At 50.4% G+C, this 15,318-nt stretch overlaps 1 protein-coding gene across 4 annotated transcripts in view; it reads left to right on the forward strand.

Annotated features, from left to right (window-relative positions):
• SEMA5B (semaphorin 5B) overlaps positions 1-5,734 on the forward strand; it is a 121,610-nt gene extending 115,876 nt beyond the window's left edge. For all 4 annotated transcript variants that reach the window (XM_082459481.1, XM_082459480.1, XM_082459482.1 and 1 more), the window contains 11 exons: positions 490-607; positions 757-938; positions 2,036-2,179; positions 2,381-2,528; positions 2,666-2,891; positions 3,079-3,297; positions 3,761-3,931; positions 4,034-4,183; positions 4,522-4,566; positions 5,009-5,214; positions 5,452-5,734. In XM_082459481.1, coding sequence (XP_082315607.1) covers positions 490-607; positions 757-938; positions 2,036-2,179; positions 2,381-2,528; positions 2,666-2,891; positions 3,079-3,297; positions 3,761-3,931; positions 4,034-4,183; positions 4,522-4,566; positions 5,009-5,214; positions 5,452-5,610 — 1,768 coding nt within the window. In that variant the 3' untranslated portion in view covers positions 5,611-5,734. The remainder of the gene's footprint in view (positions 1-489; positions 608-756; positions 939-2,035; positions 2,180-2,380; positions 2,529-2,665; positions 2,892-3,078; positions 3,298-3,760; positions 3,932-4,033; positions 4,184-4,521; positions 4,567-5,008; positions 5,215-5,451) is intronic.
• Positions 5,735-15,318: the final 9,584 nt, after the last annotated feature.

Consider the following 15,318-nt stretch of genomic DNA (forward strand, 5'->3'; position numbering starts at 1 on the left):
ATTCTAACGTGCAGCCAGGGTTGAGAACCACTGGGCCAGATCATCTGTAAGGTCCTTTCCATCACTATAATCAGAGTGTCTAGCAGGGAGGAACTACCTCTTTGGATTTCTGTTCGCCACATCTTCACCTGTGGCCCTAGATGAGGACTGTGGGGCACCCAGACTCAGGGAAGGCAGTAATCTCTTGGCGAAGTGTGTGGGTTCTGGAGCACCACAGCGTGAGTCCATGGTCGGCTCTGGGTTTCCTCCATGTAACATGAATATAATAACAGTACCTTCCCCATTGAGTTGTTGTATTGAGTTAATTCATGCTTCTAAAGTGCTTAAAACGATGCCTGGCACACAGTAAGTACTCAATGAACTTCGTTATTGTTGTGGAGGACAACTGAATGAAAGAAGTGCCCAGAGGAGCATGTCCAGGTGTATTCTTGGGATGCAGGTGATGGTGGGAGTCCAGTGGGCTTGAGTCTCTGGACCTCTGTCTGGCAGGGCATGCCTGGGGGCACGGGACCCGTACTGCGGCTGGGACGGGAAGCAGCAACGTTGCAGCACGCTCGAGGACAGCTCCAACATGAGCCTCTGGACCCAGAACATCACAGCATGTCCTGTGAGAACCCTTTTGTACCCCCCACCAGGGACCTCTTCCCCCGAATTCAGGCCATGACTCTCCATCAGTGTCCCCACAGCCCTGGGACCTTGTACCTTCCCTGCCCCTGCCTTGTGTGACAGGGTCCTGCTCCTGGTGTGTGTCTGCAGGTGCGAAATGTGACTCGGGATGGGGGCTTCGGCCCATGGTCACCATGGCAACCGTGTGAGCACTTAGATGGGGACAACTCAGGTTCTTGCCTGTGTCGGGCCCGGGCCTGTGACTCCCCCCGACCCCGCTGTGGGGGCTGTGACTGCCTGGGGCCAGCCATCCACGTTGCCAACTGCTCCAGGTATGTGAGGACGCAGGGCTTGCCGGCAGTGGCCTTGGAATGGGGGAGGGGGGATGGAGGGAACGGGGCATCCCCAGCCAGCTGTTTGCACTAAGGGACAGAAAACACTTCAGGGCTGTGCAGGGCACTGGACAGGTGGCTGATGTCCGAGGCAGGAAACATGAGCCCTGGGAGAGTTTCCACTCCAATGGGAGAGAACTTTCTGCCTTGCGGTGCTCTTAATACAAAGAGGCATGGGAGTTACCCTAGCCAGATCATATCCTCAATAAGCCTTGCAGTCCCAAACAGGAGGGACAGCATGGGATGGTGGTAGCTACCTAACCACTCTGAGCTTCTCTAAATGAGGGTTACAGTGCCCACCCTGAAGGTTGTTGGGAGGGTTAAATGAGATCATATTATATATATAGAGAGAGAGAGAGCTTGCACACTGCCTACTGCCTGAGGACTCCCTAAAGTGGTTAAAATAAATAACCCATAATTCTTGACACTCTTGAAATAATTTTATATACACTACATTTATTAATTTAACCATCACAACAACCTCATGGGGTAGGAATACAATCATTATCCTTACTTTAAAGATAAGAGTATGATGAGGCACAGAAGTTTTCGGTAACTTACCCAGCCTTAAACAGCCAGTAAGTGGTAGAGCCAAAATTTGAAAATTAGGGGCAAAGGAGACAAGAGTGGGTGGTGTCTTGAGGTTGGAGCAAAGCATGTGCAGTAGTAGAATGGGGGAGAGAGCATGGGTTTGAATACCAGGGTCTGCCAACCAACAAGCCTGAAACAAAGGTTGCAGATGGCAAAGGCCTTCTCTAGAGAATATGTCCTTTTCCCCTGCGAGTAGAGGCCATGTGGGTATACCTTTGTGCTCTAACCCTAACCACAGCCTGATATATGAAAAAAGGCTCTCAATGCATGTTCGAGGAGTGAACAAATGAATGAATAAGTCATTCCTGAGAAGGCCTGGTTAGGAACTATCTCCTGTCAATGGCACTTCCTGACAACAATACAAAATCCATCTATGCAGATGTGATTAGATCTGAGAAGCTAGAGCTCAGAGGGTCATTTGTCTCTATCCCCTCCGGCCCCACCAGGAACGGGGCGTGGACACCGTGGTCATCGTGGGCCCTATGCAGCACCTCCTGTGGGATTGGATTCCAGGTCCGCCAGCGAAGTTGCAGCAACCCTGCTCCGCGCCACGGGGGCCGCATCTGCGTGGGCAAGAGCCGGGAGGAACGGTGAGCTAGGGCGTGGCTATTGGTTTCTGCGACAAGCCAGCCCCGAGGTCCCCGACTTCCCGGGCCCCCTAGAAGGTGGCCTGGATTCTCCAGCTGGTCCAGTGGACCCTCGTTTTCCCAGTCTCGCAATCCCAGTGACCTCTCATAGAGAAAGGGGTGCCCGTTCCCTAGAGTAACGACTCCTCCCCCTCTCCCCGTCAGGTTCTGTAACGAAAACACGCCTTGCCCGGTGCCCATCTTCTGGGCATCCTGGGGCTCCTGGAGCAAGTGCAGCAGCCACTGCGGGAGCGGTGTGCAATCGCGGCGTCGAGCCTGTGAGAACGGCAACTCCTGCCCGGGCTGCGGCGTGGTGAGGGCCAGGCCGGGGGCGGGCGCGGGATGCCCGGACCTCGAGCCAAGGGGAGGGCAGAGACGGGGCGGGGGGCGGAGCGCGGGGCAGGCCTGTGGCTGCGAGGCTGTGCAACAGCACCAGTCCTCACCCCGAAGGAGTTCAAGACTTGCAACCCTGAAGGCTGCCCCGAAGTGCGGCGCAACACGCCGTGGACGCCCTGGCTACCGGTGAACGTGACCCGGGGCGGGGCGCGGCAGGAGCAGCGCTTCCGCTTCACGTGCCGCGCGCCGCTGGCCGACCCCCACGGGCTGCAGTTTGGCCGGAGGAGGACGGAGACCCGAACCTGCCCCGCGGACGGCTCTGGAGCCTGCGACACGGACGGTACAGCCCTGCGCCTCCCCACCTGCCACCCTCCCTCCCAGGCCCAGAGCGATGGGGCGGGGCCGGGAGTGAGAGCTGGGGGAGGAGGGGGCGGGGAGGGGACGTGCGGTTTGGAAGAAGGCGGGAGGCCTTTGGGCTGCCGTGGGAGCCCTCTGTGGCTGAGGCCAGCCCCCCTGTATCCCCCCAGCCTTGGTGGAGGAGCTCCTGCGCAGCGGGGGCAGCTCCCCGCACAGGGCGAGCGGGGGCTGGGCCGCCTGGGGCCCGTGGTCCTCCTGCTCCCGGGACTGTGAGCTGGGCTTCCGCGTCCGCAAGAGAACGTGCACGAACCCGGAGCCCCGCAACGGCGGCCTGCCGTGCGTGGGTGACGCTGCCGAGTACCAGGACTGCAACCCCCAAGCTTGTCCAGGTGACCCTCCACTAAGGAATCTGGCCCAGGGAACCCCCATCGGGGAGACTCCCAGGCCTACCCAGGCTACAGCTAACTCCTGCTTGGAGACCTCTCCTCCCTGCCAACTCTGTACAGGGGCCCCAGAGCAATTTTCTGCCCTGAACATGGACACGGCAGCTACTCCCAGGGACCAGGGCATTTCCTCACCCTCCGTGTCACTGTTTTCTCTCCTTTAACGGGTTAGCTAGACAAGGAGCTTGATTTGAGGCGGAGTTGGTTTTTGGTGTCCCCTCTGCAGCCCGCATTTCCCCTGCCACCCCTGAGGGGAGGGGGACTCCCTAACAGTGGACTGTAGCGCTGGGGCGGGGCGGATGTTGAGGGCAGTGTGGCCCTGAGAGGCCTAGCTTGGGATGGGGTAGAAGACCGTCTTGGGCCATGCCTGCACCTGCAGCCCCTCTTCACCCACCCCATCCCCTTGCAGTGCGGGGTGCCTGGTCCTGCTGGACCTCTTGGTCCGCATGCTCAGCCTCCTGCGGTGGCGGCCACTATCAACGCACCCGTTCCTGCACCAGCCCCGCCCCCTCCCCGGGCGAGGACATCTGTCTCGGGCTGCACACGGAGGAGGCGCTGTGTGCCACACAGGCCTGCCCAGGTACTCAGTGCATCTGGCAGGGACTGGGGAGCAATGAGGAGCCTGCCCATCCCCACTAAGGGGGTCTGCGTGGTTAACCTCATCCCAGCCCACACCCCACAGAAGGCTGGTCGCCGTGGTCTGAGTGGAGTGCATGCACGGAGGATGGAGTCCAAAGCCGTGGCCGGCACTGTGAGGAGCTGGTCCCCGGGCCCAGCACTTGTGCTGGAAACAGCAGCCAGAGCCGCCCCTGCCCCTACAGGGAGATTCCCGGTAGGTCTTCGAGCCAGCGCCTTCACACCAACCCTTCTTGCCCTGAGCCCCCAGCTTCCTTCCCCTTCTGAAGTATCCTGGGGGTGCAGGATGAAATGCCGGGGTGGGAGGTTCACACACTTCGGGCCTTTGCCCTTCCTCATTTAATGGATGGGCCGACCTTTCTCAGAGGTGGGGCCTGGAGGGAGACCAAGGGCAATGAAGGTCCCCAGGTGCAGTCCCACAGGTCAGCGCTGACCCAGGGGTCCTCCGAGACACACACCGACACACACCGCCCTGGAGGGACCCACGTTCTCTCCTCCCTGCCTCTTACACCCACTCTGCTTGTCTTCCTGCAGTGATCCTGCCTGCCTCCAGTGTGGACGAGGCCACTGGCTGTGGAGGTAAAAGGAACCTGCCCCACCTCATGATGCTGCCCTACGATCCACGCCCCGCCCTCCCCAAGGAGGAGACCCATCTACTCCGAAACCTGGAGTCTCTCCACTTCTCGCTCCAGACCCACAAACCTTGTTGAGGTCCCACACTGCTTTAGACCACATGTGGGGGAGTCTGGGCGATTCCATCCATGCCCCTCAGCGAAGAAGTGGTGGTCAAGTCTGTATTCAAGAAGAGTCCCCCAGCTCCACACCACTGGCTGCCTCCTCTGACCCAAGCCACAGGTGGTCCTGTGAGACGGGCCCCTGGTGACAGGCCACGCAGCCTTCCTGTTTCTGATGACTCTGGCTTCAAAGCCCGTCCCTTTGTGTCTCAGAGCCTCCTATTGGGAGGCAGTTGGGGGTCTTCACAGTGGCCCTCTCCTTACCTCTTGTCTCTTCCCTCTCCCAGGGTTCAGTCTCATCCACCTGGTGGCCACAGGCATCTCCTGCTTCCTGGGCTCTGGGCTGCTGACCTTGGCGGTGTACCTGTCCTGCCAGCACTGCCGGCATCAGTCCCAGGAGTCCACGCTCGTCCATCCCGCCACCCCCAACCACCTGCATTACAAGGGCGGGGGTGCCCCCAAGAATGAGAAGTACACACCCATGGAATTCAAGGTGGGAGTCCTCTCGGAGAAGCAGAGGGCAGCGTGAAGGGTGCAGTGGTCCTGGCCCTAAGCTGGACATAACTAGGCTGGGCACTCGGGAGAGAGCAGTGGTGTTGTGAACAGAACACTGTGTCAGCAGCCAGAACGTTCTCTCATTGACTGGCTCCTGATTTCCTTGTTCTGGCCTGTCCTCTTTCCTCGTCTCTCCCTTCACCCCTTCCTCTCTTGTTCTTTCCTTCTCCCACAGACCCTGAATAAGAATAACCTGATCCCCGATGACAGAGCCAACTTCTACCCATTGCAGCAGACCAATGTGTACACAACCACCTACTACCCGAGTCCACTGAACAAACACAGCTTCCGGCCTGAGGCCTCACCTGGACAACGGTGCTTCCCCAACAGCTGATACCACTGTCCTGGGGACTTGGGCTCCTTGCCTTCCTAAGGCACAGAGCAGGTGGAGGTGGGACAGTGCAGCCGGTTTGGTTTTCTCCCTCTGCACTAGGCCAAGAACTTGCTGCCTTGCCTTGTGGGGTCCCATCTGGCTTCAAAGAGCTCTGGCTGGCGGTGACCATGGGGGAGAGGGCTGGCTTCAGGCTGGCACACGGCTGCAGTTCCAGCTCAGCCCAGGTCTCTCATGGCCCCCTTGGAACCCACCATCATGCTGATCTCCCCTGCCATGTCTGGGCTGTGGACCTACTAGGCGTGTGAGGGAATTGGAGAGTGGAGATGGCAGGAGGGCAGGCTTTTAGGTTTGGATTGGAGATGACGGCCCTTGTAGCTATCGGGCTGAGTCTGCCCCTCTTTGGCTGGCCCCAGGAAGGGCCTGGGCTACATCCTGATTATCTCTGAAAGAAACTTGTCAAATGGCCCCAGTAGTTCTGGATTCTCTGCCCAGGGCTGGGTCATTGTGGTGCTGCCCCAGTGTGACATGGGGACCAAGGCTGGCCCAGGTTGTCCACCTTTGCCTAGCAGTCTGTGCTTTGCCCAATGACATCCCTCTGGTCAGAGGCAGTGAGGACTGGGGGCTGGAGACTGATCTTTGCTGAGAAGTCCTTTAATCTGGGCTGGCACATTCCTCAGCCTTTCTCTCAGAGTGCACGGAAGGTGACCTAGGAGGAAGGGAGGCGGGAGTCCAGTCTCCGTGCTGCTCTGGAGACTGCTTTCCAGTTGCTGCTCAACAGAGCTGTTGGCTGAGACCTGCTTGGGAGTCTCTGCTGGCCCCTCATCTGTTCAGGAACGCACACATGTACACACACAATCACAATCTGCCACAGCAACAAAAAGGATGTTGGGCTGTGGTATTAATAATTAAAGATGATATCCAGTCTCCAAATGTAACGTTGTCTTCGTGCATATATGTGTGGGCTCCTCTTGGCCTGGTCTGGTCAATTAGAGCAATGCACTGGGGTGGCAGATGGTCTTCTCAGGGTGGGGGAGATGACCCCAGTAGAGTTTGACTTTAATAGAGGATAACTTTCCATTTGTAAGTAAATCTCCACGTACACACGTTGCCCTAAACCCTTGTTGGAAAAGAGGCATAATCACAAATTCACAAGTAGGGACACAAGTACACCAAAGGCAATACAACAGGAGATTTCTGCCCATTGCCTTAGCAGCTCTACTCGGCAACACTTCCGCAGTGGAAATGTGTGAGTCCGGCAGGGGAGTATTGGTGAAGGTTATTTAATGAGGTGCTTACATTGCTGAGTTTAATAAAACAAGAACTGACTGAGAAATGAGTAAATCTGTGAGGTGGGGGAAGCCCTCTGTAGTTTTTGCTGGATTAAATCAAAATAGCCTCAAAGCCTCAGCCCACCAAATCAGTGGTACCATTTTGGATGAGATCGATGGACATGTTAAATTCAGAGAGCAATTTCCTGACTTAATTGGCTGGATCAGTTCTTACAGGATTTGCAGCAAAATCTATTTGTAGCTCAGGCTGTAAAGTGTGAGATCCCGGTGGTAGAGGAAGTAGAGGATCTTGGGGAGGGGAGGAGGAGGAAGAAAAGAGCGCTCCTGAACCTCGTGTCTTGGACTCCCTTGTGCTTACTGGGTCAACTGCAATAGCAGTGTCCTTAGGCCAAGGTGGAGCCCAGTCAGTGAGAGCTCAGGGGACATAATGACTATTTCTGCAGTTTGGGGATTCCTCACTGGGTTTCTATTCACCCCATGAATCCAGAGCCTGTAGGGACGTGTGTTAGATCTTGGGGTTTTGTATCCCCTTGAACCTGGTAGAGCCAATGAAGTTCAAGAGTGTTCCAGGGCCCAGGGTGCCTGCTTCACAGGGGCCACTCGTATATGTCAGGCACTGGTCAGGTCTGTAGCAAGCAGTCATGGAGAATTCCCGGGTCATGCCCAGCCACTATTGACTGGAATGGCATCAGTGGAATGGAAACCCATGTGTGTCATGGCAAAATACACACTGCACGTGTGTGCATGTGCACACACACACCCTGAATTGTCTGTTCATAAAAACTGTTGTGTTTTTGGAGGCATGACCATTCATAACTCAGGAAAGGATCCACACTGCGTGCAGATTAGCTTGCATGGTTGGCAAAGGCTACTTCCTAACCAGTCGTGGCCCAGAGGTGAAGAAACCAGGAATGTGCTCCCTGACAAGGAGGGTGTGGTGCTCTCTGGCAGGTGTTTTCTTGTTAAAGTATTACGTGTTAATTGCAGAAAATGTAGAGAATTCAGGAAGCCAAAAAATACAATAACAGTTATATTGAAAAGCAAGGCAGAGACTTGGGGATTTTAAATGGTGGTGTCTCAACATCACTCCAAAAGCAAAGAGAACAAAAAAGCTCTGTCACTGTTTTCAATAAAACTGGGATGTATCTGTAATCCCAAGTCATAATACATGAAGACAAAGTAGATGAAGGAACAGCAATCATCTAAAAGAGTGGATGTGGGTCCTGAGCACCCAATTTCAGAAAGAATCAGAAATTGGAGGAACAAAGTATTGGGGAAGGTGGGGTTAAGGTAGGAGCCTAAAAAGAGAAGGGTTGGTTGAAAATCTGTGTGTAAGCTTCAGTTAGACCTCAAGTTGTCTTCACTCTTACAGCTAGGTCACCACTCCTCTCTCTCCACAGAGGATGCTAAGAACAATATGTTCCCTTGAGATACTGAATCAGAGAGGCCCTGAACGTGAGAATACCAGGCACAGAGGTGGGTGTGTTGTGAGGGGCTCTTTGGACAACTGGGGGTTAAGAAACAGACTATGATTATCAATGGAATTCAGCAGTTGCCTTTTCCAGCTAATCCAAGACTCTGGTACCCAGGTTTCTCCCCCTCCTCTTCTCTCAGGCAGAAGATTAGAAGAGGATTCTTTGAAGGAGCAAATCAAACCAAAGATTCTAAAAGAATAAGCCATCTGGTCATTTGTGTAGCAGGTCCTACAGTGAAATACACTCATTAGCAAGCAGTGCCCAAGTGCACAGAGCTTGCAGTCAGTTTCTAGTAGCTCACTCTTAAATAAGAAGGGGCAGGGACTTCCCTGGCAGTCCAGCAGTTAAGACTCTGTGCTTCCACTGCAGGGGCCACAGGTTCCATCCCTGGTCAGGAAACTAAGATCCCACATGCTGCGTGGTGTGGCAAAAAAAAAAAAAGGGGGGCAGAATAAGGATCACAGACATAAGAGAGAAAGCCCCAATGCAAAAGAAAGACCAAAACAAGTACACAGATACAGAGAAACCCAATGAAAACAGAGAAAACTCAATGAAAACAGAAGAACATTTCAGAGAAATGACAATTCTTCAGAAATAAGTGAAGGTATTGCATTCAGGAAACAAGAACAAGGTGCAATAAAAAGGATAAATTAAAGCTCTTAGAAATTAAAAAGCATGACAGCAGAAAACAAAAACAGTAAAAGGGTTTAAAGATAATGGAAATTTCCCAGAAAGCTGAACAAAAATACAAAGAGATGGAAAATAGGAGAGAAAGGATAAGAGAATTAGAGAATCAATCCAAGAGTTCTAACAGCCAATAAAAAAAATTCAAAGGAGGAACTTACCTAAGAAGGAATACAGGAAAATTTGACAGAAGCAAAGAATGAGGTCTCCAGATCAAAGGACCCACACAGTAACTAGCACCTTTATGAAAAAGATTTACCCTGAGGCACGTAAACATGACATTTTAAAATTTCAGCCTTGAAGAGAAGACTCCAACAACAGACAAAAAGATTAGGAATATGCATGGTATAAAACCTCTTAACAAGATTTAAAGCTAGAATATAGCAGAAATTATCCTCAAAACTCTGAATTAAAAATGTTTGGTTGTGAATTTTATACCCAGCCAAACTATTATCATATGAGAATAGAATAAAGACATTTTCAGACATGCAGGGTCTCAAAAAATATATCTCACACATGCTATTCTTTCACTAAAACAAGAGAGTAAACAACAAAAACATGGATCCAAGAAAAAGGAGATCTAACAGAGGAAGGGCGTGAGGAGAGATATCAGGCTGACAGCAGTGCAACAGGCCTGGAGAGCAACAGTCCAGATTAACCTACGAGGAGAGCACGCACCCAGAGAGACCCAGGGAAGACTGACTGAAACAGGTAGATTATCTGGCTACCTGTTGATTGGTTTCCATACCAACCTTGGTATGGAAAATTATATGAAATTTTATTTTATAAAACCATTGGAGCCATGAGGAAAGACTTAAATTTGGGTTCAAAGAAAAATAAGACAAAAAAAAAAAAGGCCACTCTTTCGTTCTTATTGCATGATTTATTTAAACTTTTTCTTTCTTTTTGTTTTTTTAACTTTTTCTTTTTTTTTTTTTAATTTTTATTTATTTATTTATTTATTTATTTATGGCTGTGTTGGGTCTTCGTTTCTGTGCAAGGGCTTTCTCTAGTTGTGGCGAGCGGGGGCCACTCTTCATTGCGGTGCGCGGGCCTCTCATTATCGCGGCCTCTCTTGTTGCGGAGCACAGGCTCCAGACGCGCAGGCTCAGTAATTGTGGCTCACGGGCCTAGTTGCTCTGTGGTATGTGGGATCTTCCCAGACCAGGGCTCGAACCCGTGTCGCCTGCATTGGCAGGCAGATTCTCAACCAGTGCGCCACCAGGGAAGCCCAACTTTTTCTTTCTTAATATAGCACAGGAACAGAAAAACCACACAAAAGTATAGCTTAATGAATAAAGAGCAAAAACCTTTGCAATGACCACCCAGGTGAAAAAATAGAACTTTGACAAACACTCTGAATCCCTATCTTCTGTCCCATCCCTGTCACAACCACCTCTCCACCCTCCAAAAATAAGGTAATGAGAAAAGCAAAAGAACATACAGGAGAGGAAAGTGTGCAACCATGATATTTGTATAATCATAATAATCAAAACACTGTATATGGACTTAAGCGTTACTTCCAATACAGATATATTACAACTTTTTATCATGGGAGAGACAACATCAGAGGGACAGGCCTTTGAGCTTTTGGTGCCAACTGAATGTTGGGGTAAAAAGTGGGAAAGAAAGGAATAAAAACTTTTTTTAAACGATATATTTCCTGATTATAACTATGGTACATATTAATTAAAGAAATTTTGGAAAATAAAACCCAAAAAGTTATAAAAAGAAAATACAGGACTTCCCTGGTGATGCAGTGGTTAGGAATCCCCATGCTAATGCAGGGGACACGGGTTCGAGCCCTGGTCCAGGAAGATCCCACGTGCAGCAGAGCAACTAAGCCCGTGCGCCACAACTACGGAGCCTGCGCTCTAGTGCCTGCGAGCCACAACTACTGAGCCCATGAGCCACAACTACTGAAGCCCGTGTGCCTAGAGCCTGTGCTCCACAACAAGGGAAGCCACCGCAATGAGAAGCCTACGTACTGCAACGAAGAGTAGCCCCTGATTGCCGCAACTAGAGAAAGCCCGCGTGCAGCAACGAAGACCCAACGCAGCCAAAAATATAATTAATTAATTTAAAAAAAATACAAATGCCCTAAAATCCAACCAGGAGATGGCCATCATTCTTTTAGTGTGTTCTCTTCCAGGCATTTTTATATGGCTTTGTAAAATGCAAAATTAAGACATACTATGTATGTGGTTTTTATTCTGATTTTAACACAATATTCCATCACTGTTTCCCCATATTGTTAAAAATTCTTCTGTGAGCCATAGGACCTCTTTCAGCTGCTGTCCAAGAGTGGGGCAGGGCTGGGAGAAGGGCCTTGTTTGCAGAGCTCCACAGGTAACAACATTCCCACCCCCACCCCTTAAATGAGAGAAAGTTCAATTTTTATGTATTTCATTGTTTATACCACTGAGGAAGATTTAGTTTGAAAAAGTTTGAATAATGGTTGACAAATCCTGACTTAAAACATCCATTATTTAAACTCTATTTCTATTAAACAGATTTATCTCTTCTATTACATAATTTATTCTACTCTATTACATAAATGTATCAATCAGTCCGTTACATGAATTAATCATAATTTATTTAAACCACTATGATTTGTTTCAAATTTTTCTTTACCAAAGAATGCTATTATGGAATTTCTTATCCGTATCTCTATGTCCTTAGGACAAATTCCCAGAAGCGATTGCCCTTAACCTCTGTGACCAAATCTCTTGCTGATGGGAGTACACTCCCACCAGCAGCACATTCTCATTGCATTATTTCTAATCCTAGTAGCTAACTCTGATAAGTGCTGTCACCTCCAAGCACCATACCAAGTGCTGGTCATTTATCTCATTCAGTTCTCACAACAATCCTAAGAGGAAAGTACTATTGCCATGCCCACTTTACAGATGAGGAAACTGAGGTTTAATAAATTTAAATAACTTGCCTAAAGTCACACAGCTAGTCAGTGACGGTTCAACCCAGGCAGTCCAACTGCTTGTTATCAACTTGATAATTTTTTAAAGCGTAATTGTTTTAACTTTTTAAAATATTTACTGAGTGACCATTTCCCTCCATATACATACTGGCCATTGCATTTCTTCTTTTTAAGGAGGATATTTTGTACCTTTTCTCTTAGGTGGTCAGCTTTTCCCTATTGCTTTGTAGAAGATATTAACCTTTGGTAAAAAGATATTAACCTTTGGTAAAAAAAAAAAAAAAAGATTTAAATATTTCCTTAATTGATCCTATGCCCGTTTTGATACATAGATATTTGTATTTTTTACATAGAACTACTGGTTTGTTTTTTTTTTTTTTTAAAGGAAACTATACTGATTTTGCTTGAATGAAACTGAAGTAATGAGTTTTCTCACTTTCACCACCATGAATCTCAGGGATGCAGGCTTTAGGGGACACGGTTCTCTCCTTCTGCATATGCTGCATAGTGTCAGTTACTCTAAACAAAGACAGGATCCAGGCTGGGGAACTATTGGTTTGGGACTTGACTTAGGGGAGCATACAGCCTTATGCACTGCAGAGGAAGGGGTGCCTTAGAGGGAGAAAAAGAACAGAGTGTGTGTTGAGAGGTTCATTTCTCTGGGAGGAGGAAATAGAGCTGGGCCCCCTCTATCTGTCAGGGTAGGTGAGATTTAGATGAGAAATAAAAACTGGGCTCCTCTCTCTGGTGGCAGACACTGGCCATGTGGTGGACAGTTATTGGGACCCAGAGTACAGGGTCCTTGTCTCACAGCCCAGTCCCTGAGCAGGTCAAATATGACCCTCAAGCATCCAAGGTTAGGAGCCCATTAACAATGAAAGAGATCATCTCCCCACATGGTCAGGCAGGTGGCCTTTACAGGAGGCAGTACACCTGGGCAAGGATCTGGGCTTCCCCGACTAGAGGCTGGATTCCAAGTCCTGGTTCCAAAGTCACACGGCACAATTCAAGCCTCTATATTCAAAGTTAAATTTTAGTTTGATTTAGCACCTATCGTCTGGAGAGAGAGGATATAGACCAAACTTGCTTTGACAGCTGGCAACGGACAAGCACTCTTCCTCCAGTATCCATTCTTCGTATTCATTGTGTGGGAGGATGGCTCAGTCTCTAGCTTTACTGCTCACCAGCTGTGTGACCTAGGCAAATCTCTTCCCTCTCTGGGTTTCAGTTTTCTGGCCTATGTCATGTCAGGGTTGGGCCCAGAGTCTCTACCAACTTCTATGATTCCTAGAGCTTTGGGAAAAATTCTTGTACATGGTGCTTTTTCCCCTTTGATGCTGACCAAGTGCTCCAGTGTTGCTCTGGCCCTGTCTCTGCCACCTCTAACTTGTCTCAGCGTCGGCTGTGCTACTCAGCGCTGGGTCATCTTCAGGGGACACCAGGCACCCTGAACCCGCTGTCCTCACACAGGAACCAGGGGAAATGTCTTCCTCAGAGTCTCCCATTCTTGATTCCTGGGCCCCAAGTTCTGCTTCCTTGAGGCGGATAGAGGTGGACAGTGGATACACATGCATATAATGTGTATTTGTGTGTCACCAAAGTTTGGCTTTGACCTTGCTATTCAGCCCAAAATCTGTGGATTGTCCTTTAGCCTCAGCTTTTGGAAGTTCAACTATAACAGGGGTGGAGTGCACGCCCGTTAGGGCGAGACGTTAGCGCAGTAGTTAGAGGTCCGGCTCCGCCAGCGGTCAGCCTCGCAGGGCTCTCCCCGCAGAGAGTGCGGTGAGAGGCGGATCCCGGCCTTCTCCCTGGGGCCCTCCAGGGCTCTTGGTCGAGGGGCCGGTGGGTGAGCCAGGGGGCCCGGGGACAGGCTGAGGGCTGTGTCCCGCAGAGCTCCAGAGCCCTCGCCACGGCCGACCACTGGCCGGGCCCAGGACCCAGCTCTGCGACCTAATGGGGCCGCAGTCCATGGAGGCCTCAGCAACTGGAGTATATGGACACTGCCATTAAGGTAAGAGCTTCAACCAGCTTCAGTCTCTCCATTCAAGTTTCAAAAATTGGTGCAGCCGAGACCGGTTGTCTACCCCTAGGAGGCGGCCAGAGGTCAGGGTTAGGCTGCAAGGACGTCGCACGTCGTTGCTTCAGGTCCGCCTCTGTGGTGGTCTGCGACTGCGAGCTGGGAATTCGCCTGATTGGTATTCGCCACAACATGTACTCCTGATCCTACACAAATGAGTCTCTCCAGTGTAAATGAAAAGCCTGAGGGCCAGCTGGGCCTGGCGGGCGTCCTCAGTGGTGACGGCTGGGCAGGGTCTGGGGACCTGGCCCTGAGGGCGCCACCAGCTGAGATCTGCCTCGTGGGCCGGGCCTGGGCACTGGCGGGTGGACCTAGCCTGGGTGCTGGATGAATGCTCCCGGGGAGGGTAGCCAGCCCCCGCAGGGACCCCCTCCTCTTAGCCAGGACCTGGACCTCGGAGGGTGAAGGTTGAGCCTTGGGACCTTGCCCTTTCTCGTCAGAACAGAGAATAACATTTGTTTTGGTGGAGGTTTACAGGAACATTGTGACCTGACCGTGACCTGACCTCAAGAACAAAGGATCTAACACCAAGAAGTTTGCAACAACTAACCATGCCCCTCCCTCACCTTTCCTATAAAAGGGCTTTGCTGAAAGCTTTTGTGGAGTTCTGGATTTTTAAGGCATGAGTCACTGATCTCTTTGCATGGCCCTGCCATAAACCTTTGTCTGCTCCAAACTCCAACATTTTGGTGTTGTTTGCCCTCACTGTGCAACAGGCACACGGACCTGCGTTCGGGAGCAACCTTGAGCTTGTACCTGAGCTACAGCCATGGTTACATAGGTTACTGGTATTTCAATCAGCTCATCAACGCTGGTGACATGCACAGAGCACACCATTTAGATTTATTGTTAATAGATAACACTCACTATAAATGTCTAGATGAATCTTGAAGTGAAAATCTCTTTATGCTTCATATGTTAAAATTCGATTAGTCAGTTGAACTATATATGCATATTTAGTACTGTAAGAGTAAAATGCCCCAATAATAAACAATGATTGTGAAAGCTGCTAATTTTATGTTCAAACACAATTAAGCCCTTTTAAAGAGCAAATAAATAGGGAACAAGACTCAGAGTTAAAAAGAATATTGAGAGAGAACGTTAGCTAGATAACTTTAGGAAAACATTACAGTCTTTGTGAGCTAATAAATGTTAATTTAAAATAATACAGGGCAGGGACTTCCCTGGTGGTCCAGTGGTTAAGAACCTGCCTTGCAATGCACAGGACGCGGGTTCGAGCCCTGG

The sequence above is a fragment of the Balaenoptera physalus genome, assembly GCF_965194825.1.
Source record: "Balaenoptera physalus genome assembly, chromosome: 4".
NCBI classification, from domain to species: Eukaryota; Metazoa; Chordata; class Mammalia; order Artiodactyla; family Balaenopteridae; genus Balaenoptera; species Balaenoptera physalus.